Source organism: Mastigoproctus giganteus, chromosome 8, assembly GCF_048544385.1.
Source record: "Mastigoproctus giganteus isolate SK-2022 chromosome 8, ASM4854438v1, whole genome shotgun sequence".
Taxonomy (NCBI): Eukaryota; Metazoa; Arthropoda; class Arachnida; order Uropygi; family Thelyphonidae; genus Mastigoproctus; species Mastigoproctus giganteus.
In genome coordinates, this window is record NC_143582.1 from 176,274,814 (window position 1) to 176,299,526 (window position 24,713).

Genomic DNA, 24,713 nt, shown 5'->3' on the forward strand with positions numbered 1-24,713 from the left:
CATCTAACTCCAACTAGAACCATCATCTTAACATTCAGTACTCCAGACTTACCATCCTCAATTAAAGCTGGCTATTTGAATTGTTAGATTCGACCATATATTCCGAATCCTGTTAGTTGCTTCAAATGCCAGAAATATGGTTATTCCCTGCAGGCATGTAGAGGTGACTGCATCTACGGATCTAAGGAGCATACTCAAGCTGATTGCTCAGCAATAACCACTGTGTGTGTTCAGTCTGCAAGGGAAGTCACCCAGCCTTTTCCAAAGCTTGCGAATTATGGATAATGGGAAAAAAATTCAAAATATAAAATAGAAAATAAAGTTACATTTCCTAAGGCACGTAGGCAAGTTATGTTGAGCATGCCTAGTAGTCAATCCTATACTGTTCGCACTAGAAACTATGTATCTACTGGAGCTCAAACGGATGTATCAATTCGGCCTAATACCTTTCTGGCTAACTGGCTTAAATCCACTCTTTCAACTTCTAAAAAAGAAAATCCTCAAAAGAAAACTAGCAAAGCTACAAATACGCCAATCAGCATCCCTAATGGTCCCATATGACACAGAGCAATGGTCCCTAATGGTCTCCATTGGTCCTATATGACACAGAGCAACCAAATTCTGAGATACTCTAAAAAAAAAAAAAATGCAATCTCCCATCAACACTATGGACATAGATGAAAATTTAAACATGATGAGCCCATTTTAGAACTCCATGCAAATGACACCATGGATACTAGATGCCCAATTCCCCCCCCCCCCCCACCCCAAAAAAAGAAGTCAAAACAAGAAAGACAGAAATATGCCACCTACAAAAAACAGTCAGATCAATCTTCATCAATCAAACCCAAACAATGAACAAATTCCTACAATGGAACTATAGAGGATTATGCAGTAATTTTGATGACCTCAGTGATTTACTCAAACTTATGCTTACAGGAAACCTTTCTCTCACCACAAGTCTCTCTCAAATTCAAAATTTACACCATGTTTAGGCAAGACAGGGATTCTAATGGTCCTGCTTGTGGAGGAGTAACTGTTCTTGTCAAATCTACTATACCATCAAGATATCTCCAACTACAAACTTCCTTAAAAGTTGTAGCAGTTCGGATGGCAATGGGCATATCGTTAACCCTTGCATCCATTTATATCTCACCGAATTATCCTTGCTCTCAGACTGAACTTGATAATCTAATCACACAGCTGCCACCTCCTGTCAGTTTACTCGGTGATTTCAATGGTCACTGTCCATTGTGGGGATCTTCCACCATGGATAAGAGAGGCCAATCAATTGAAAGATTCCTGGATAACCATAACCTAACTCCTAAATTCTGGCTCTCCAACTCGTGTTCAACTACCTACAGGTACTACATCAGCCATATACCTATCCATCTGTTCAGCATCTCTTTTTCCAATCATGGAATGGTTAGTTCTGAAAGATCCATTCCACAGTGACCATTTTCCTATCATCAGTTCCGTTCAAACACAGGTTGTGTCATGCTCTGAAGGCCATACTTCTTGGAATTTGCATAAAGCAGACTGGAAAAACTATTCCACTTGTGTCCTACCTGACAAACAATATGTTCAGCAACAATATCTTAATGACATGACTGATCACATTATCAATCATATATTATCTGCAGCAGAAATTTCCATCCCAAAATCTGACTGGCACAAGCTTGTACATCAAAATCAGTGGCGGAATACAAATTGTTCCGAAATGAAAGTAGGAAAAAACCGTGCTTGGAACCACTTCCACAAATTCTCAACTACTGCTAACCTAATTGTTTACAAAAAAACTTGGAGCCAAAGCAAGGCAAATTAAAAAAAAGCAAAACATGACTCTTGGATTAACTTTGCCTCAGCTATTAACAAAAATACTGACACTCCAATTATCTGGAAAAAGAATACAAGCCCTCAATGGGAAATTTTTTACCACTGCAATCTCCAATAATACAATGGAATGGGCAGGACCTCTCTTTCCCTACTGATATTGCAAATGCTTTAGCAGAATCTTTCTATAATATTTCCACCTTTTCCTCTTATGTGATCTCCTTTCAATGCATTAAAACTAATGAAGAACATCATAACTTGAATTTTTCAACAAGGTCTCACTTCCACATAATCAGCCTTTTACTCTAGCTGAGCTCAAAGAATCTTTGAGCAGGACCATTCACTACAGTATGCTGAAGCATCTATGCGAAACCCGAGGCATATTATTATTTTTCTTCTTTTTTCATTTTTTTTTTTTATCGTATCATGTGAGCAATGCATGAAGGAACCAGTTTTTTCCTGCTTCCTTTGTGTATCGTGGCTGTGAGGTCCAACCGTAGAGTACGGCACCATCGTAATATCCAAGTCCGAGGCGCGATTCAGACCCTCGACCTTTGGGTTGCCAGGCAGGCACTTTACCCATCCGCCTAGCCCAGTCGGCTACTCTTCTATAACCGTATCTTATCAGAAAATACATATTCTCTGTCGTGGTGTCATATTTATATTTGCGCTATACTAAAACCAGGCAAAGATCCCTCTGTAGTTCAGAATTACGGACCCATATCATTGACAAGCTGTTTGGGCAAAATATTTGAAAGGATGGTGCATAAGAGGCTCACCTGGATTCTAGACTCCCAAAATCTTCTTTCTGATCACCAATATGGCTTCTGCAAAAACAGGCCTACCCTAGATTTATTGGTTAAATTCAAATCCAGCATATGCAACGCCTTTGTCACGAGACAGTATCTAGTGATGATCAACCGAGATATTCAGAAAGCATTTGATACCACTTGGCGTCATTAAATGTTATTAAAGGTCTGAATCAGTTAGGGGGCTACCTTCCTCAAATAATTCAGAACTTTTTAAAGTTATGCACCTTTCAAGTCTGATGTTGAAATGTGCTCTCATCATTTAACGTTCAAGAAGAGGGTGTCCCACAGGGCTCTATCCTGAGTGCTACTCTATTTATGATACAGGTCAATAACATATTACAAAATCTCCGAAAAACTATAGAAGTATACATGTGTGCAGATAACCTCACCATATCTTGCCAATCACAAAGTATGAATACTATCGAAAGACAGTTACAAATTGCTCTTGCCAAAATAGAATCCTGGACCTTAAGAAATGGATACCATCTTGCCGAACAGAAATGCATCACCACTTACTTCTGTAAACTACGGTCACTTCATCCTGATCCTGAGCTAAAGATAAATAATGTGCCAATCCCCCTTGCTCACACTGTCCGTTTTCTTGGCCTGATGTTAGATAGGAAACTGAACTTTCTAGCACACATGACCTACCTTTGAAATATCTGTATGAAGAAATTGAATATACTCCGGTATGTGTCATCCATGTCATGGGTTGCTGATAGATATATACCCTGATCTGTCTTTATAGAGCTCTCATCAGGTCTTGCTTGGACTATGGCTCTCCAGTGTATGACTCTGTGAGAGGAAAAGTACTTTAGAGTGGGGCGCCTCCGTAGCCAGGTGGGCAGGAGCAGCAGTGCATAGCACATGCTTCTTGATTAGACCGGGGTTCGAGCCCGTGACCACCAAATACGGAGGATGCAGAAAGGTCAGGTAATGACCACTGCATATTCCCAGAGCAATATGGTCTTAGTTGCTAATGCTCCTAAAACCAAATAACAACAGCAACTTTAGGGCGGTTAAACACCATCCAGCGCAGTGCTTTGAGAGTTTATCTAGGGGCTTTCAGAACTTCTCCAGTTCAGAGACTTTACATTGAAGCCCGCGAACCTCCCTTACATCTTCGGAGGAAAACATTACTTCTCTTATATGTCACAGAAGTCTGCAGTCTTCTTTCTCATCCTAATTGGAGATGCCTGTACAATACCGAATGGGAGTCCTTTTACAATAGTAAACCAATTGCAAACCGACCTGCTCCACTTAGACTTAAAGAACTAGCTCAATCATGGAATATAAAAATCAATAATATATTTCAGGACATGACATCTCCCAATCCACCTTGGACAAATATTTCTGCAATTTACGATGACTATTTCCAACAGTAGGGGAAGAATACTTTGTCTCCCTCCAATATCGCACAGTTACATGAAGCTCACTCTGCTTCTAACTCACGGGCCTGTAAAATCTATACAGATGGATCAAAAACTGAGACCCAATTAGGTGTGGCAATCTTCCCTTCATTCACTACTTCTCTCTCATTACCAACAGAATGCAGTATCTTCACTGCTGAGCTTTATGCCTGGCTCTGGATCAGGTTATTGAACTTTTAATTATGCCTGCATTAATATACACAGACTCACTCATTGCTGTCTCTGCTCTAAGTACTAATACTAATTCCTCTCACCCTGTAATAAAACAAATACATTCTAAACTACATACTTGCAATGAGTTGAACCAAACTGTGACATCCTACTGGATCACAAGGCATTCTGGGATAGCAGGAAATGAAAGAGCAGATCTTGCATCGAAGCAACCAGATACTACTATTTCACAGACTTTTCAAGTTCCATATTCCGATTACAAACATATCCATAAAGCATGTGATAAGAGCTGGTCAACAGTCTGGAGTGGTTATCCAGGAAACATACTTTACCGAATAAAACCAGACCCAAAGTTGTAGCTCTCTAGTTTCCGGAAAAGCAGGCAAGAAGAAATATTTCTAGGCAGGCTAAGGATTGGGCATACTCACCTTACTCATGCGTATCTCTTAGTGAGTGACAGTTCCCCACAATGCACATCATGTCATGTACAACTGACTGTTTGTCATTTATTAGTGGAATGTCCTCACCTTTTTAATATCCGCTCAAACACCTTTAAATCAATTACTAATGCGCAGTCATCCTTAACATTATTGCAGATTCTTGGAGATGATCCTAATAAGAAAGAACTGTTTATCTTCCTAAATCATATTGGAATTTATAATAAAATATAACAATTATTACAATAAAGTTAAAATATCATATTAACCATTAGAAACACACAATATGGCCCTGGCAGCCTATGTGTCATTAAATTCCACAACAACGACAGTGACATCTGGAATGAGTATAGAGAAGGGCAATCTCGTTTGCCCTTCTCTGTACTCATTCCAGCAATTCTACATCCTTCCTAAAATGAGGCTTCCAGACCCCCTTATCCCTGCTATAAAAATTCCTGTAAATCATTGACAAGACTCCATGAACTACTCTTGCAGACTGTCTAGCACTGCTCAGAAAACTTCATATCTGAATGCACATTTATTCCCAGGTCTCTTTCATTCTCTACTACACTGAGTGGACAGAAATCTTGGGATACCTAACAAGTAACAGGTAGACCCACCTTTCACCTGGATAAGGTCAGTCACACAGCGAGGCATTTAGTTCACAAAAGCGTTCCACAGGTATTTCCATCCATGCTTGCTGCACTGCTATCCATAATTCCATCTCATTCCTGGGCAGAGGATCCAAAGCTCGAATGGACCTTTCCACAGCATCCAAAAGATGCTCCATAGGGTTCATGTCTGGTGAACGGGAAGGCCATTCCATGGTGGTGAAATCTGTGCAATGCTCTACGAACCATGTTCTATTCACCACAGCTCTGTGGGGAGGTGCATTGTCCTGTGGGTGCACAATGACCATGAAGGGGTGCAAATGGATGGACACGTGATCTGGACTGTTCAGAGATGCCCTTTAGACATACCAGAGGTCCCAACATGTGCCAGTTGAACGCACCCTAGACCATTACCGACCGCCCACCTGCCTGAACAGTTTCTTGTTGACATGACAGGTGCATAGCTTCATGCTGTTTCTGACAGATATGTACCCTCCCATCTGCTCAAAATAACTGGAAACAGGACTCATCAGACCAAAGGTATTAAATGGTAAATAAAAGTATTTTCTGGATTAATTTGTAGTGCTGGAATAATTTCAACATTTTGTTCAATAAATGTCTCTACAAATTTAAATTTGGCAATAATTAATAGTATCATGTTTTTACATTCTGATAGCAACCAATTTTTAATTGTGCAGTCATGCTTTTGTATGCTTGACTGCACTGGTCTTGGACTGCATTTAAATTCCATGCAGTGGGATTGACTGATGATGATGTTAACAATAGCAAATTCTGAATAGGTAGCATTCATGGAAGTAATTTTAGAAACTACTAAGCTTTTCATAACAACTAAGAAATACTGTTCAAGGCCTAAACGAATGACAGACAAAATAATGAGACTGATGCTAGAGAAGAAAAATGCATGGGATACATATAAATTATCAGGTGATGCAGAAGCCTATGATAGATATAAACTAGTCTGTAATTAAGTCAAAAAAGACATTACGCAAGCTGTCAGATTACGAGAAGGCTTTGACAAAGGATGCGAAGGAAAACAGCAACGATATCTTTATTTATGTAAACACTAGAAAGAAGGGGATGGATTATATTGGTCCACTTGATATCGATTGTTTAATTGTTGATATACCTGCTCAGGTTTCTGACATACTGAATAGGTGTTTTGCATCTGTATTTGCACTCAAAGTAGTCTTAATAGAAGGAGCTACCAGAATTTTATCAAACTCTCACAGGGAGCTAAATGATTTTGTGACAACTAAGAGAAAAGTGGAAGAGAACTTGTTGAAGCTAAACATAAAAATGCACCTGGGGTGGATAGAATCTATCCAGTTATATTAAGGGAGGCACTGAAGGAGGTAAGCAAACCTTTAGCCATAATTATCTACTAGAGATGTGCTAGTGTGTCCCCATTTCACAGAGGGAATTAGAGGGTGACATGGGTAATTACAGACCTGTTTGGTTAACTTCATTTCTGGGGAAAATAATGGAGTCACTGGTTAAAGAAGTGATGCAGGACCTTGTACACGGCCCCCGGGTGCCAAGTGTTTCCGTGGCCAAGCAATTCTTGTGAGTTTAAAGAGCATTTTTCTCTACTCTTATTAACTGCACTAACCTTTACGCTTGGCCACCAAGCAGCACTGCTCCTGCCTCCCCGTGGTGGGGCTGGTAACCTGGGTGGTAAAGATAAACCCCCAGGGCCAAAAGGAGCTGACACGGATACAAGCTGTCATCCATCTCTAGAGCCTTCAAGCTCCAGATCGGAACATCCTGACATAGACCATGACTCTAACCAACCAAAACGTTTTTGAAGGGAAGTGCAGTGTCATGAGATATACCAAATTTCTTGATCATACATTTGCTATCCATTCAACCTGTAGGCAAGTTATCACCTTTCTTAATTCAAAAACTTCTTGAGTCTATTGCTGGATCACCAAAAATGGTGAAAAGACTGCAATCCAGAGACCTCCTGATTGAAAAGCTACTGCAAAACACTGAGTGGCTGTTAAAGACCAAAACATTTGTTGGGTTGACAGTAACAATTACTCCCCACAAAACCTTAAATTCGTCAAAAGGTGTCATCAGCGAGTGGGACCCAATTACAGTGTCCGAAGAAGAACTACTGCAGGAACTCAGCAGTCAAAAGGTAATAGATGTGAAAAGGATTATGACGAAAAAAGATGGAAATCTCAATCCAACTAGATCCATCATACTGACATTCAGCACTCCAGATTTACTATCTTCAGTTAAAGTTGGTTATCTAAACTGTCGGATTTGACCTTACATTCCGAATCCCATTCGCTTCTTTAAATATCAGAAATATGGTCATTCGCAGCATGCATGTAGAGGTGAAGCCATATGTCCGATCTGCGGCTCTAAAGATCACACACAAGTGGATTGCTCAGTCAAAACCCCTGTTTGTCCAAACTGCAAAGGAAGCCATCCAGCCTTTTCAAAACTTGTGAGCTGTGGATAAGAGGAAAGAAAATACAAAAATAGAAAATAGAAAGTTATGTCGACCATGCCTAGTAATAAATAAATAAGATCTTTATTGTAAGGTTCACCGGTACATGCAGGTATCAACGCTCTACAATACCCTTCACAGCATCATGCCAGTAGTCGTTCTTATGCAGATCGCACTCGAAACTTTGTTTCTACTGCAGCTCAAACAGATGTATCAGTTCCACCTAACACTTCTCTAGCGAATTGGCTTAAATCTACACTTTCAACCTTTAAAAAAGATAATCCTCCAAAAAACTAGTGAAGCCACTAATACTCCAATCGGCACCCCTACTCAAGCCCCATCGGTCCCAGTTGAAAAAGAACAATTAAAATCTCACTCGGTCTCTAAAAAAATGGAATCACCTACCAGTAGTATGGATGTAGATGAGCTGCTAGGAGCCCATTCTAGAACTCCATGCAGATGACACCATGGATATTGGATGCCCCACATTCCTAAAGAAAGACCGGAAAAAATGTCTCCTAACAAAAAACAGTCAGACGACTGTTTGGAATAATTTCCGAAAGTATCCCACCACTAGTAACCTAATTGCTTATAAAAGACTCAAAGCAAAAGCTAGACAAGTTAGGCGGAAAGCAAAATGGGATTCATGAATTGCTTTTGCCTCAACCATCACCAAAGACTCAGATACATGGGTCATATGGAAAAGAATACAGGCGCTAAATGGAAAATTCGTTCGACTACCCTCTCCAATACTTCAGTGGAAAGGGAAAGACCTATGTGCAGCTGAAGAAATTGCCAATGCACTAGCAGAATCATTTGCTAGCTGAAATCTCTGCTTCTGCCTCCTGTGCGTCCACCTTCCAGAACATCAAAGCAATTGCAGAACAGTATAAAATCAACTTCTTCACGCACCACTTATTCCCATACAACCAACCATTTACATTAATAGAACTATAAGAATCATTAAACAGATCTTCCAATAGTGCAGCAGGTCCATCTGGTGTTCATTATGTTATGCTAAAGAATTTACTTGAAGAAGACTTGAGATCCCTATTAATTTTTTATAATCGGATCTTCTCTGAAAATGCCTTTCCTTCTTCCTGGCACCATTCGTTCATTATCGCCTTACCAAAACCAGGAAAAGATCCTTCCTGTGTTGAAAATTACAGGCCAATATCTCTTACAAGCTGCATGGGAAAATTTTTGAAAGGATGGTTCATACTACACTCACTTATATCCTGGAGTCAGATAATCTCCTTCCAGAATAACAGTATGGCTTTCGGAAGAACAGATCAATGCTGGACGTGCTTATCAAAGCCGAATCTCATATCCACAATGCCTTTGTCATGAAACAACATTTAGTCATGGTCAATTTAGATCTTGAAAAGGCATTTGATACTACATGGCATCATGGTATTATTAGAGACCTTTACCATCTGAGGCTTCAGGGCCATTTTCCAGAAATAATTGAAAATTTCCTGCAATTGCGTTCTTTTCAGCTCCAATATAAAAACGTACTCTCTACATCTCACATTCAGGAAGAGGGAGTCCCGCAGGGATCAATACTTAGACCAAAACTCTTTTCAGTTCAAGTTAGCAGCATGATACGAGATATCCCAAAAACTGTTCAAACTTATATGTATGCAGATGATCTTACCATTTCATGTCAATCTCAAAGTATGAATACCATTGAATGACAGCTACAACTTGCCATAACCAAAATAGAATCAAAAAATAATCAAACGGTTACAGACTGTCAGAAAAGAAATGCACTGTCACTCACTTTTGCAAGAAGCAAGCTCTCCATCCCAAACCTGAACTACAAATAAACAATACTGCTTGTTAATACTGTTAAATTTCTTGGACTAATATTAAGACAGCAACTAAATTTCCAAACCCATATCACAGGTCTGCACTAGGAGCTTTCAGGACTTCTCCGATCCAAAGTCTTTATATTGAAGTGCATGATCCCCCATTACACCTTCATAGAAAAATGCTACTGCTTCACTATGCTGCTAAGATCCAGAGTCTACCATTGCACTCAAGTTGAGAGTATCTTTATAATACTCGTTGGGAAGCCTTCTACGAAAGCAAGCCAAATGAAAATAGACCTGCCTCGCTCAGGATCAAAGAGTTTGTTCACAGTTGGAATGTCAAATTAAATGAAATTTTTCAAGACACAACTGCACCTGTTCCACCTTGGACATATGTTTCTGTCTCTCAAGATATACACTTCCTCCAGTGGGGGGAAAAATATTATACCTCCCTGCAATGTCAGACAGTTACATTCAGTTCATGCTACTATGAACAGCCATGCCTGTAAAATTTATACAAATAATTCCAAAATTGACAGTATGGTAGGTGCTGCAGCAGTTTTTCCATTATGTACAATTTCATCCACACTACCACTAGCTTGCAGCATCTTCACAGCTGAATCCTATGCCATTAAGTTAGCGCTTAGTAAGATTATTGAGCTTTCCAGCTCATCTGTCATAATTTGCACAGGCTCCCTGAGTGCTGTCTCTGCCCTAAGGAAGAATTTCTCCTCTTCTCATCCTACATTGAACAGATTCATTCCCAGCTATTTTCTTGCAGTATGTCCAATCAGTCAATCAGTTTTTGCTGGATCCCTGGCCATTCAGGCATTCCAGGAAATGAAATTGCTGACTTTGCCGCTGAACACCCTCAACCTGCTCTCTCACAACATCCTCAGGTTCCTTACTCTGACTATGTCTGTCATATGCAAAGTGTGCGACAATAAATGGTCACAGACCTGGAAAAGTGACACGAACAATAAACTTTACCAGATAAAAGAAAATCCAAAGCTGTGGCTGTCTGGCTTCCAACAAAACAGATGAGAGGTTGTGGTACTGGCAAGAATCAGAATTGGACACACTCATCATACTCATCTCTTTCTATTATTGGGAGAAAACCACCACAGTGCTCATCCTGTCAGACGCAACTTACCGTCCGTCATTTTCTGGTTGATTGTTCCTTACATTCAACCATCCGGTCAAACACTTTTCAGTCACTCTCCACGTTGAATGTATCACCTGATTTATCTCATTTCTTAGGAAATGAAGCAACTATTGAATTTTTATTGTATCTGAAACATATTGGCTTGTACAGAAGCATATAATTTAACCTCTCTAACGATATGCTTCTTGTGAATTAACCATGAACAGACACAATTTGGCCTTAGTAGCCCTTGTGTCATTAAATCAAATAACAACAACAGTCTACACAAGAGTGAAGTTATATTTCAGTCACAGCATGGGTTTGTTAAGGAGCAGTCTTGTCTAATCAATCTGATTGGATAATATGATGTAACAACAAAGAAACTGGATGCAAAAAATAATTTTAATAGCATGTACTTTTGATTTTAGAAAATCTTTTGATACCGTTGCACATAAAAGACTACTGTACAAATTGGAGCAGTGGAATTAAGGGCAAGATACTGCGATGGATAAAGGGATGGTTGAGTGGGAAAAGATAGAGGATGGTTATTAATGGACAGCAATTGTTCATGCACTAATGTTATTAGTGAAGTCTCCCCTAGGGTTTAGTATTGGGCTCTTGTTGTTTTCTATATTTATTAATGATGTTGATGAAGGTATATCAAGCTTATTGTCTAAGTTTGCAGTTCATACAAAGGTTGGTAGGGTGTTTAATGACAGCATGTTTGAGAGGCAACCAGAGAGAGTAATACTCTTGATCTGGTTATCAGCAGTGATCATTCATGTATTAAGAATTTGCAGATAAAGGAACTACTAGGTCGCAGTGATCACAGTGTACTGATGTGGGATTTACTTAAAGATTTAATTACCATCAGGGGTAAAGGAAAGGGTTTTTGCTTCTGTAAAGGTGAGTACAGTGGTCCCAGAAAGTTTTTAAATTCTGTGCAGTGGGATCAACTGACGAGGTTACCAACAGTAAATTCTAAGTGGTAAGCATTCAAGGAATTAATCATGGATGCTACTAAAAGTTTCATACCTATTAAGAAACATTGTTCAAGGTTTAGGCCTAAATGGTTATCTAATGAACTAATGAGACTCGTAACAGAGAAGAAAAATGCATGGGATGCATATAAATTATCAAGCGACTCAGAAGCCTATGGCAGATATAAGCTGATCTGTAATCAGGTCATAAAGGAGGTTAGGCAGGTGAAGGCAGATTATGAGAAATCCTTGGCAAAAGATGCTAAGAAAAACAGCAAGGATTTCTTTACTTATATAAACTCTAAAAGGAAGGGGATGAATCTGATTGGTCCACTTGACATCGATGGGTCGACTTTTGATGATCTTGCTCAGATATCAAACAAACTGAATGAGTATTTTGCATCTACATTCACACATGAGGAATTATTAAGGTTTAAAAATGGCAGAAGGTTATCAAATTGTAGCAGGATACTTAATGATTTTGTAATAACTGAAAGCAAAGTGGAGGAGAAATTGTTGAAGTTAAACATAAGAAAAGCACCTGGGGTGGATGGGATCTATCCAGTTATATTATAGGAGGCAGTAAAGCAACTAAACAAACCCTTAGCCATAATTATGAGAGCATCCTTGGACTCAGGGGAGGTCCCCACAGATTGGAGAAGTGCAAATGTATCCCTAATTCACAAAGGGGTATCAAAGGGTGACACGAGTAACAGACCAGTTAGTTTAACTTCTGTACCGGGTAAAATAATGGAATCACTGGTGAAAGATGCATTGCAGGATCATCTAGACAAGACTGCAGCAATAATTCAGACACAGCATGGGTTTGTCAAGGGGATGAATTGTCTGACCAATTTGATTGGATTCTATGATGTGGTCACAAAGGAACTTGAGGCAAAAAATAATTTTGATATCACATACTTGGATTTCAAGAAAGCTTTTGATACTGTTGCACTTGAAAGACAGCTGTACAAATTGGAGCAGTATGGTATTAAGGGTAAGTTGCTACAATGGATAAAAGGATGGTTAAATGGGAGAAGACAAAGGGTGGTAATCAATGGGTGCCTCTCTTTGTGGACTAATGTTATTAGTGGAGTCCCACAGGGTTCGGTGTTGGGGTCCACTGTTGTTTTGTATATTTATCAATGATATTGATGAAGGTATATCAGGCTTAATGTCGAAGTTTGCAGATGATACAAAGGTTGGCAGGGTTGTTAATGACAGTAATGGCAGTGTGCTACTGCAACAGGATCTAGATAATTTGGGCAGATGGGCTAAGAAGTGGCAACTGAAGTTTAACCTTGACAAATGCAAAGTACTGCATATGGGTAGAAGTAACCCCAGAGAAACGTACCAACTATGTGGTATTACACTTAAGGTGGTAGAAAATGAAAAATACCTGGGAGTAATTGTGCAGTCAGATATGAAGTTTTCTGAGCAATGCAGACAGGCTGCCAGGGCAGGTCATGGGGTTTTGTCAATGATATATAGGAATTTTGCTAGCAGGGAAAAGGAGGTGATTGTCCCTCTGTATAAGGCAATGGTCAGTCCACACCTCGAGTACTGCGTACAGGTCTGGAGGCGTCATTTTAGGAAGAATGTAGATTTGCTTGAGCGTGTACAGAGAAGGGCAACAAGATTGATGAGGGGAATGAAGGGATCCTCTTACCAAGAGAGGCTTAAGTTCTGCAAATTGCAGTGGCTGGAGACTAGGCACCTGCGCGGTGATCTGATTGAGGTGTATAAGGCCTCGAATGGGTTGAGCACACTGAATTCTGATGGATCCTTCCACTTGTTCAGATTACGAACCTAAGGGGACATAAATTCAAATTAAGAAAGGACAGATATAGAATAGATGTGCGGAAATTTGCTTTAGCCAGCGGGTGGTTAATTGCTGGAACAAACTTCCATCTGTCGTTGTGGAAGTTGATAGGTTAAATAAATTTAAGGAGGAACTGGACAGGCATATGGAGGGAATGGTGTGATTTTTTTTTTTTTTTTGGCTGATGTTGCATAAGCTCATGCACTTGCTTTCTTGCATCGCATGCCACTACTACATTATTCATCGCTTGCTACTGGAACAAGATCTAGAAAAATTGGGCACATGGGCTGAGAAATGTCAGTAAGTTCAACTTTGACAAATGCAAGATACTTTGCGTGTGTAGTAGTAATTCCAGATTAACATACTAACTGTGTGATATACAGTGTAGTGGAAAATGAAAAAGAACTTAGGGGTAATTGTGCAGTCAGATATGATTTACCCTGAGCAGTGCAGGCAGGCTGACTTCAGCAAGCTCAGTGCTGATGGCATGCTTCTTCTTGCTCATATGAATTTCTTTCATCATTCACCGTTACTAATTCTAATTAATAAACTTTTTGTCATGTTAAAAGTAATGAGTTTTTAGTAATCAAAAAACACAGCATTTAAAAAAAAAAAGTTTAATTATTATTAAAAAATAACAAATAATAAACTTAATAAATATTTCAATTTACTGATAAAAGAACATGAATTAGTGTAAATATAAGTGCAATTCAAAATATTAAATATTTCTCACAAAACTTAAAGTTCAAATTCGTCCTCTGTTATTCCCTGCTATCATACAACTGCTACACACCAAGACGTGTATTTAATTGTTCAGTTCAGTTCAGTTCAGTTCAGTTCAGTTCAATTCATACATGTTTTAGGACATGCTGGAATTCTGGGGAAGAAGAGAGCAAATCAATCTTTAAAGAATTCTGTTAACTTATTCATTGCATTTCCAGGTACTATATATCATTATAAAGTCATTACCAAAATCCTGCGAAGAGCATTTCATATAAGTTTAACATTATTAATCATCTTAATATTGATATCTTATTACTACAAGATGCATTCTTGCCACAGAAGCCCATCTGCATACACTTTTGTTGCAAATGGAACCGTCACCCTGAACCAGATCCTAAACTTGGATAAAACATCATTCCAGTAGCACCTGAAACAACAAAATTCTTGGGGCTCATTTTCGATAAGCAGTTGACATTTCTACCATATGTCTGTCAACTGCAGACAAAGTGCATGAGAGGGTTGAACCTCCTACATGCTGTCTCCTCCAATAAATGGGGAACAGACTGCTCCATTTTACTCTGCTTTTATCGTGCTTTTGTCCCATCTAAATTTGATTGTGGGTCCCAAGTGTACGATGGTTAGACCAAGTTCACCATCAAGCCATTTGCATTGCTACTGGTGCTTTTAGAACATCCCCAATCCAGAGTTTATACATAGAAGCAGGTGAACCCTCACTATTACTCAGATGAAAGCAATTGTTGCTAAAGTATACTTTTAAGTAAAAAAGGCCTACGTGCTCTGGATTCATTACGAAAAATTTTATTTTGTTTCTCAGAGCAAAACTGGAGTTACAATTAATAAGCTTTCGGCTGGGAGGCAGCCTTCTTCAGATTGAATACATGAATGGCAGTTGGAATAGAGATGTGCACTGCCAGGATGGTGCGTGAGGCGCGTGGTTAATTGTTTGTTGATGTTTGTGGCTGTGACATATGGTGGTGACGTGGCCAGCGTTTGTCTATGGATAGAATTACTGCCTCTGTGATGGGGTTAACTTGGCAACCACTGTTCCTGTTCAAAGAGGCATCTGAGTATTTTATATTTAACGATTCCAACCAGGTGCGCTTTAGGTAATGGTGGGACCTGTCCACAACCACGACATCGCAGTGTGGGTCGATGTCGTGGCGGGTTGTCCAGACATGCTCGGCGATAGCTGAATGTTCTACATCTGCCAAACAGATCGCCCTTTTATGTTCTGAGAGACGTTTCTCGAGTCGACGTCCAGTCTCTCCAAAGTAGCAGCTGGTGCAGTCACGGCATGAGATGCGATAGACCAAACTGCTCTGTAGAAGAGTGGGGACAGGTGTTTTTACGTTGGAGATAAGAGAACGTAGTTTCTTGCCTGGGAGTTGGATGCATTTTATCCCATATGATGTTAAGATTCTACCGATCTGTTGTGACAGGTTGGGGTAGTATGGGATAAATGCCCTCGTGGATGACTCGTCACTGTTGGCGTTGCTGTTGGTCGTCGCGTTGTCGCGTGCCTGTAGATCACACTTGTCAAGGACGTCGATGGGATAGCCACACTTCGTAAGGTCTACTTTGACTCTGGTGATCTCTTTGCGTCTCTCATCTGTGGAGCTGGAATGTGTCCAGGCGCGAGTTAGCAAGGTTCGGGCAGTGGAGAGGAGGTGGCCCCGCGTGTGTGCTGACCGGAAGTCAACGTAAAAACACCCGTCCCCACTCTTCTACAGAGCGGTTTGGTCTATCGCATCTCTTGCCGTGACTGCACCAGCTGCTACTTTGGAGAGACTGGACGTCGACTCGAGAAATGTCTCTCAGAACATAAAAGGGCGATCCATTTGGCAGATGTAGAACATTCAGCTATCGCCGAGCATGTCTGGACAACCCACCACGACATCGACCCACACCGCGATGTCGTGGTTGTGGACAGGTCCCACCATTACCTAAAGCGCACCTGGTTGGAATCGTTAAATATAAAATGCTCGGATGCCTCTTTGAACAGGAATAGTGGTTGCCAAGTTAACCCCATCACAGAGGCAGTAATTCTATCCATAGACAAACGCTGGCCACGTCACCACCATATGTCACAGCCACAAACATCAACAAACAATTAACCACGCGCCTCACGCACCATCCTGGCAGTGCACATCTCTATTCCAACTGCCATTCATGTATTCAATCTGAAGAAGGCTGCCTCCCAGCCGAAAGCTTATTAATTGTAACTCCAGTTTTGCTCTGAGAAACAAAATAAAATTTTTCGTATACTTTTAAACTGAAATTCCTGCCAGACAACCCTACGTGGACTTCCTGTCTTCAAACCACAATGGGAAACTCTTTGTAACACTTGTCAGACTGCCAACCGTCACTTTGGTATCCGTGTCCAAGAGCTGCTCAGAGAGCTCGACATCACGGTAGACAACATTGCCCAGTCATCAAGACAACTACTTCCACCCTTGCATGCTTGTAAACTGTCATGCCACTTCTTGATCAAAAATTGGAGTAAGGCCAACACCCCTTCTGGCTACCAACAACTCTACGCTGCACACCGAGCCAAATACTCTGACTTCTTGCCTGTCTTACCTGATGGCTTGAAGTCAGAGTTTTCTGTGGGATCTGCTGCTGTCTTTCCAGATATTATTATATCTGGAAAGATTCCCCACGATTGCAGCATATATACAGCTGAGTTGTATGCTATATAATTAGCCTTGGACCACATTAAAACCCACAAGTACCAAAGGTGTATGGTATGTATTGGCTCTCTAAGTATGCTGCAGGCTTTATCGCGATGAGGTATAATACTCATCCATTCCTGACCCAGATCCAGCAGACATTACATTGTCTTTCTGAGTCAATGTAATGTCTACTGTTTCTGCAGACATTACAGATGCTGCGGCAAAATCACCAGAACTGCACAACATTCACTGCCTGTTAGTCCCCACAGACTACAGGCAGGTTATACACTGTAAATTACTCTTCAATAGCAACAATCTTGGCATGGTCAGGTCACAAACAAGCTGTATCAGATAAAGCCAGTAATCTGACACTGGTAGTATAGTCTGCATAGGAGCTGAAGAGAGGAAGTTGTTCTGCTTTGCCTCCGCATAGGACACAGTCATCTTACACATGCATTTCTGTTGAGGGCAGATGACTGCCCTATTATGTGAGAATTGTGGCACATTTTAACCTTTCATCATATTTTAACTGAGTGTCTGGGTTATAGACAAGAGCGTTTTTATTATTTCAGCACTTTTAATCTTCTTGCTGAGCCGTATAAACTCAGTCAAATTTCGACAGTGACCACATGTGTTCTGTTTTCTTGTTATTTAAAATCAGTTAACCTTTATACTTTTAAAATATATTATTTTATTGTTATATATTTATTGTTATATTTTTTAGATTTTTATGCCTTTATTATAATATATTTACTCTGACATAGTGACCTAATTCTTTAGGTCACTGAAACTTTAATTGTGTACTTTTATGACCTGGTTTTTGCACATTATAGCCTGAGTAGCTAAAGTTCAACAAAACCAAATCAGACTACAAGATGTGGTGTGTGGAAATAATGATGTCCAAAGTTCTTACAATTGGAATTATTTAAAAATGATAAAATATCTTTTATATCATTTGTGATATTTTTTCTGCATATTCCAGGTTCAGATGGGAGTGTGAGAAAGATTCTGAAAGAAATTGAATGCTTAGAAGAAGATGTGACATTACTTGGTCAAATCAGTGAGCTTGTATCCCAGTTAAATTGCCATCATCAAGTAAGTTAATATTTACTTATTGTATGACTTTTAAGAAGGCACTTAAATTTTTGATTAAAATTAGGCAATTAAAAATTAATTCAATTTTATACTACTTATAATGAAAAATTTCTACTCTTTTGTGAGGAATGCTTTTAGAATACATTCTCAGTATTCATAACTTAACAATATTCATAGCTTTGTTTAGCAGAAAGGTGACAGTGTTTATACTTAGTAGCATCAGCATAGATGTTCCCATAACATCATTCCTTCCTTGTATTTCCTTCATTTCAAGTAAATTTTAGTGGAACCATGATTATTCATGCTTTTATCAGCTGCATATTTGATTATCCTTGCCAAAACTACTTCTTTTATGTTATTTAAATTTTTTTTTTTTTTTTTTTTTGCCCTGAAAGCATCATTTATTTTATTTATTTTTTTCTTAGAAGCTAGTGAATAGTTGAATATTGGCTTTATTTGTGTTTGTAAATTAAACTAGAAAAAACAAGTCTGTTATCAAGAAAAATTTACTCAATGTAACAGTCATTAATTTGTCCAATGGGCAGAATATTGGAATAACATTTTACTGATAGACTTTCAAGTTTACATTTACTTGATTATGATTAATGGTGTCTGTGAAACTGTTAAAGTACAATTGCAGTTACAAAACACAATCACATTTAAAAACATAAATACAGTGGTTAATTGTAATACACAAAAGTTATTATAAATTTGTTTACAAAACTTCTCTAAACTCGATGTTCTTTACACTGTTATGGTCTAATGGAAGTTTTGATGTTGCATGACCTACACCTGCATAGTGCTGCATATAGTTGCTCTAATTCAAAGAAGGTGTTTTTGTTGGCAACCACCATACTTGCCATGTAAAAACTTTGGCCTTGTGACTTGTTGGTGATGATTGCAAAAAGCCAGCAGTACTGGAAACTCTCCGTGTCACAGTAATAATGGGAAGTCCATGTTGTCACTGTTGTCCAAATGAATACAAGATATTATATGATAGAGCCAGCTTTGTCTTCTGTTGACACCACACACACAAGAATCCTGAAGTGTGACCTTGTACACAATTAGACATGTCCCGTTACATAGTCCGGAAGTATCCGTAACAGCATTACAGTGGAACTACTCTTCAATCTCAGATTACGTGGTGGCAACCAGAGAGGTATCAGTGTGTTAAGATACTTGAGTGGATATAGCAACATGAGATCAAAGTGTTTTTCATTGGTTAAACAGTTTTTATTATTTTTTAAATTTCTTGCTTAGTGTTAATGATCAGAGACCATCAAAAAATGTAGTTTGCTGATATGACTGTAAATAAATTGCTTATGTAGCAGGAAAAAAAAAAAAAAATTTGCTTGCTTCACCAATAAATAAATGTATTGAAATAATGCACTGGTTTTCCATCTCATATTTAGTTTAGCCTAAACCAGTGGTCTCCAAAGTCAAGTGTGCACACCCTTAGTGGTGCGTGAGATAATCTGCAATAAATCAATATTTATTAATTATGAAAACTTTAGTTTTTTGAAATGTAATTGAAAATAAAAATTATAAATTATAAATTATTAATGCGACTTAGTTTGATCGCACGGTTTTATTTGATCATGCACATTCAAGTACGTCCATTTTGTACTTAAACTTCAATTTAATTTTGTTTTGTATTTTTTTTATTTGTGATCTTTTTAAAATTATATGTGATTTTAGATGTAATGCCTTCCATGTAAATGATTTACAAATAAATAAAAATATTAAACTTATATATTTAATTTTTTATTCCGGGGTGTGCGCTAGTTGTTTTAAGTAAAATAAGGGTGCGCGACCAAAAAAAAAAGTTTGGAGGACACTGGCCTAAACAATGTTCATGCTAAACTATGAAACCAATGGTGGTTACAGAATAGATGTGCAGAAGTTTGCCTTTAGCCAGCAAGTGGTTGATTGCTGAAACAAACTTCCATCTGTTGTTGTGGAAGTTGATAGCTTAAATAAATTCAAGCAAGAGCGAGACATACTATTGGAGGGAATGGATAGATAAAATTGGAAGTTTTTTTTTTTTTTTCGCTGATGCTGCATCTTATGCTGCATTTTTTTGCTTGCTTTCTTGCATCTTATGCCACTACTAATGCCAATGATAAATTGCTTAATCCTGTTTTAAACCAAATCAGGAGCCCAAATAAAAGATCAAAGAACTCCGTCAACTAGTAATCTTTTCTTCAATCCCAGAACGGCCCTGAGTGCCAAGCGATTTTCTTCCTATGATTGTAAAGTGCTCTCCAAATCGATTTAGTTCTGTTTCTTTTCCAGTGTACTTATTCTTTTGTTTACTTGAAGTGGTTATGCACTTTAGAGGTCAAAAGTAAGAACTAAGAAAGGAAATCAACCTTTCTTTCTTTAGTCTTTATATTTATTACTAACCAACTCTACTAAATTAAACAACTGCATGGTCACTGGTGGCACTGCTCCTGCCTCCACATGGTGCGGCTGATAACCTTGGGGGTTAAACGGAGCAGAGTGGAAACAAATGAATTTCCATGTTTAGAGCCAAAGAGCTCTCAACAAAGTGACAATCACGATGCTGGCCATGACTTCTTTATCTCAAAGAGAATGAAGAAAGACACTGGCAGAAAGGAATTACTAGCATTCCTAATAATACAGTCTCTGTCAACACAACCTGTGAGCAAGCTCTCCCCTTCATCATTCAGAGATGCCTCGAACATGCTGCAGGTTTACCAAAAATGGTGATTCCACTCAAAGTGATCTCTATTAACAAATCTCCAATCTGGAGATTTGTTAATAGAGACCACCAATTCTCAACACTCTGAACTATTATTACGTCTGACATCTTTGAGTGGAATCCCAGTTCAAATCACACCACATACCACCCTCAATTCTTCAAAGGGAGTGATCACCGAATGGGATTTATTGAACATTCTTGAAGATGAAATAGTTCAGGAACTTAGAGATCAAAAAGTCACTCAGGCAAAAAGGATCATGATCTGAAAAGATGGCAGTTTAGTCCTTACCCTGAGTATAATTTTAACTTTCAGCTCTCCAAACCTGCCACTGCAATCAAGACAGGATATTTAAACTGTTGCGGTTGGCCATATATCCCGAACCCCCTAAGATGTTTTAAATGCCAGAAATTTGCCCGTTCCCAGACAGCATGCCGTGGAAATTCAAATTATGAGTTTTACACTCATGCACAAACAAAACGTAAGGCATCAACTCCACAGTGTCCAAATTGCAAGGGAAACCTATCTGGTATATTCCAAAGACTGCAACCTCTGGAAGTTGTGTAAAAAATATAAAATTGAAAATAAAGTTTCCTACCAAGAGGCAAGGAAACAAGTAAAATTAAAAATGCCAAAATGCACCTATGCTTCTGCTACCTACAGTCACCACTCAGTAGCATGTCAGATGGAAGTGACCATCCCTCCAGACACAACAATCTCAAACTGGGCTCGATCAGTCCTTTCGGTCTAGCATCCATCTCCACCAAACATAGTCGATCAATGCAATAATATACCACTAACAAATCCATCACAGAGACTTCCCTGTTGTCAAGCAGTGGATAATTTTTAGAAATCAGATCCTGTTGAGGTGAAACAGTCTCATTTATCAAGCATGGACACAGATGATACAACCAACCAAGAAGATCTTGAAATACATGCAGATGATGATATGGAAGAAAGCAATGACTCAGGATGCCCTAATTTTTCAAGAAAATAAAAATCAAAACTAGACATAACAAGCCACTCACAAAAAACAGACGGCGCCTCCGTAGCCAGGTGGGCAGGAGCAGCAGTGCGTAGCACACGCTTCTTGATCAGACCGGGGTTCGAGCCCGTGACCACCAAATATGGAGGATGCGGAAAGGTCAGGAAATGACCACCACATATCCCCGGAGCAATATGGCCTTAGATGCTAATGTTCCTAAAAACCAAATAACAACAACAAAAAACAGACAGACTCACTTCCAATCAGAAAACTAAATAATGGAACAAATCATACAATGGAATTGCAGAGATTTTTGTAGCAATATTGATGATATCTATGAATTAATTCACTATTACAGTCCTGCTGCCGCGTGCCTGCAAGAAATGAATTTAACACCAAAAATCTCCATTTCAGTAAAAAATTATACCATCTTTAGAAACAATCGATCTGAAACTAACAGCTCCATGGAGGAGTAGCTGTACTCATGGAATCACGAATCCCCTCCAGGCACATTCCTTTACAAACACCATTAGAAGCTGTTGCTACATGTGTAGTTATCGGTATCACATTGACTCGATATATCTTCTGCAAACCATCCATGCACATTTCAGGATCTGGAAAACCTTATTTCTCAATTACCGTCTCATATCTGTCTATTAGGAGATTTTAATGGACATCATCCATTGTGGGGTTCTCTGGTCTCAGTTGGACGTGGTAATCTTATTGAAATGCTACTGGACAGAGAGAATTTGGCACTATTGAACACTGGCTTACCCACTTACATCCATTTTCCTACTGGGTCAACCACTGTTATAGATCTCTCAGTCTGCTCACTGATCCTCTTCCCAACTATAGATTGGGCAGTACACAATAGCCGACCAGGCTAGCCAGGTGGGTAAAGTGCCTGCCTGGCAACCCAAAGGTTGTGGGTTCGATTCCCGCCTCAGGCTTGATCAGGGTAAAATGCAAAAACTTTGGGAGGTGTATTATGGCCACAGAAGCCGATGCACCAACAACTAACAAAAAAAAAAAAAAAAAAAAAAAAACACGACAATCCTCTAAACGGTGATCATTTTCTGTGTGTTTGTAGCATTCAAACCACCCAGCCCAAACAAACAGAAACAAAAACGAAATGTAAATTTTCCAAAGCAAACTAGACAAAATTTATCAATCATGTATCTTTTGATGAGGATTTCATTAAGTCTTCTGCTTTTGACATTGCCACCGATCATATTACAATAAGGATTGTGATATGATCAGTGAAGATAATAAGGATCGAAAAGTAACATACCAAGAGATGAGAAAGCAAGTTAAGCTAACTCTATAAAGGTTACATATGCTTTAACAACTCAAAATCACAAAACTTTAGGGAGGTGGCATTCTCCCAGATTCATTAATGGCAGAATGGGTTTGAATTGGTGCTCTCAATTCAAAGATATTCCAAGCCATGCCTCATCAATCAAAGCAATAATACACCATTCACAATACTGATGAACAATCCCTGTAATACAGCATTTGGAAAAGCACGTAAGCCACATAATGTTGAGGAATATCAACCACACCAAACAAGTATGGAGACAGATAATTGCAACTATGATGAATCTGTCTTAGATCTTCATGCAGAGTATGACACGGAGACTCGATCCTCTTTAGATTTAACTAAGAATGTAGAGGTAGACATGGTCTGGATTTCCTCTGTTTACAAAAAAAAGAGAAAAATAAACCTGAATGATACAAGTAAGCAACTCATAAAAAAACAGTCTGATTCATCTTCTTTTCTGAAAAGAATATAATGGAACAAATCATACCGTGGAATTATAGAGCAATACACAGCAATATTGACAATGTCTATGATCTGATTTGTATATATGACCCCACAGCTATTTCCTTAGAAGAGACTAATTTGAATCCTCAGGTGATTCCCAAAATCAAGAACTATACCTTGTACTGAAAAGACAGAAATACATCCTCTTCTGCATGAGGTGGTGTAGCAATTCTAGTGTACACAAGAGTTCCATCCAGAGAAATCTCTCTTCAAACGGCCCCGAGTGCCAAGCGATAGTGTCCAAGCGATTTTCCTAAGTGATATATAGTGCTCTTTCTAAGTGATTTCGTTATATTTTCTTTCCAGTGCTTTTCTCATCCTTATTTCTTTATAAGTGGTTTTGTACTTAACAGATCCTAAGTAAAAACCCAGAAAGGAAAATTACCTTTCTTTTCCTAGTATATTTATTAATTTTCGCACTAACAAACTAACCTCTCCAACCGCTTGGCCACTAGGTGGCACCGCTCCTGCCTCCACGTGGCGGTGCTGGAAGTCTAGGAGAAGAAATCCACTCTCCCAGGGCTAAAAGGAGCAACGATGGACAAAAATAAACAGTCCACGTGTGGATCTTATGATTCAGAACTGGACAAACATAATCCAGATCATGACGACACAAATGTATCCCATGCGAAGAGACAAAAAAAAGAAGGAATGGAGAAGACCACTCCACTCTTTCTTATACTACACTCCTCCACAGACCAACCATTGAGTAAGCTGTCCCCATTTTTGATACAGAAATGTCTCGAAAATGTGGCTGGCCCTCCAAAAATGGTTCGGCGATTAAGATCCGGAGATTTATTGATCGAAATGACGGAACATAGACATGCTGAGAGGCTATTGAAAATATCTACTTTCGGTGGAATTCCCACGAAGGTTACCCCACATGCCACCTTAAACTCCTCTAAAGGGGTAATATCAGAGTGGGATTTATTAAACGTATCAGAGGATGAACTTGTGCATGAACTAAGAGATCAAAACGTGGTACAAGCCAAAAGAATTGGAGAACCTGCTCCCACACGGACGGTGATTCTAACATTCGAAACACCAAATCTACCTACTTATATTAAAGCTGGTTATCTTAGATGCCAGGTAAGACCATACATTCCAAATCCAGTCCGGTGCTTTAAGTGCCAAAA

The 24,713-nt window shown here is 39.1% G+C and overlaps 1 protein-coding gene across 1 annotated transcript in view; it reads left to right on the forward strand.

The window, feature by feature from the left end:
- LOC150082029 (rho guanine nucleotide exchange factor 17-like) overlaps window positions 1–24,713 on the forward strand; it is an 862,761-nt gene that overhangs the window by 567,987 nt on the left and 270,061 nt on the right. The window contains exon 13 of the mRNA XM_090380403.1: window positions 17,932–18,044. Coding sequence (XP_090236529.1) covers window positions 17,932–18,044 — 113 coding nt within the window. The remainder of the gene's footprint in view (window positions 1–17,931; window positions 18,045–24,713) is intronic.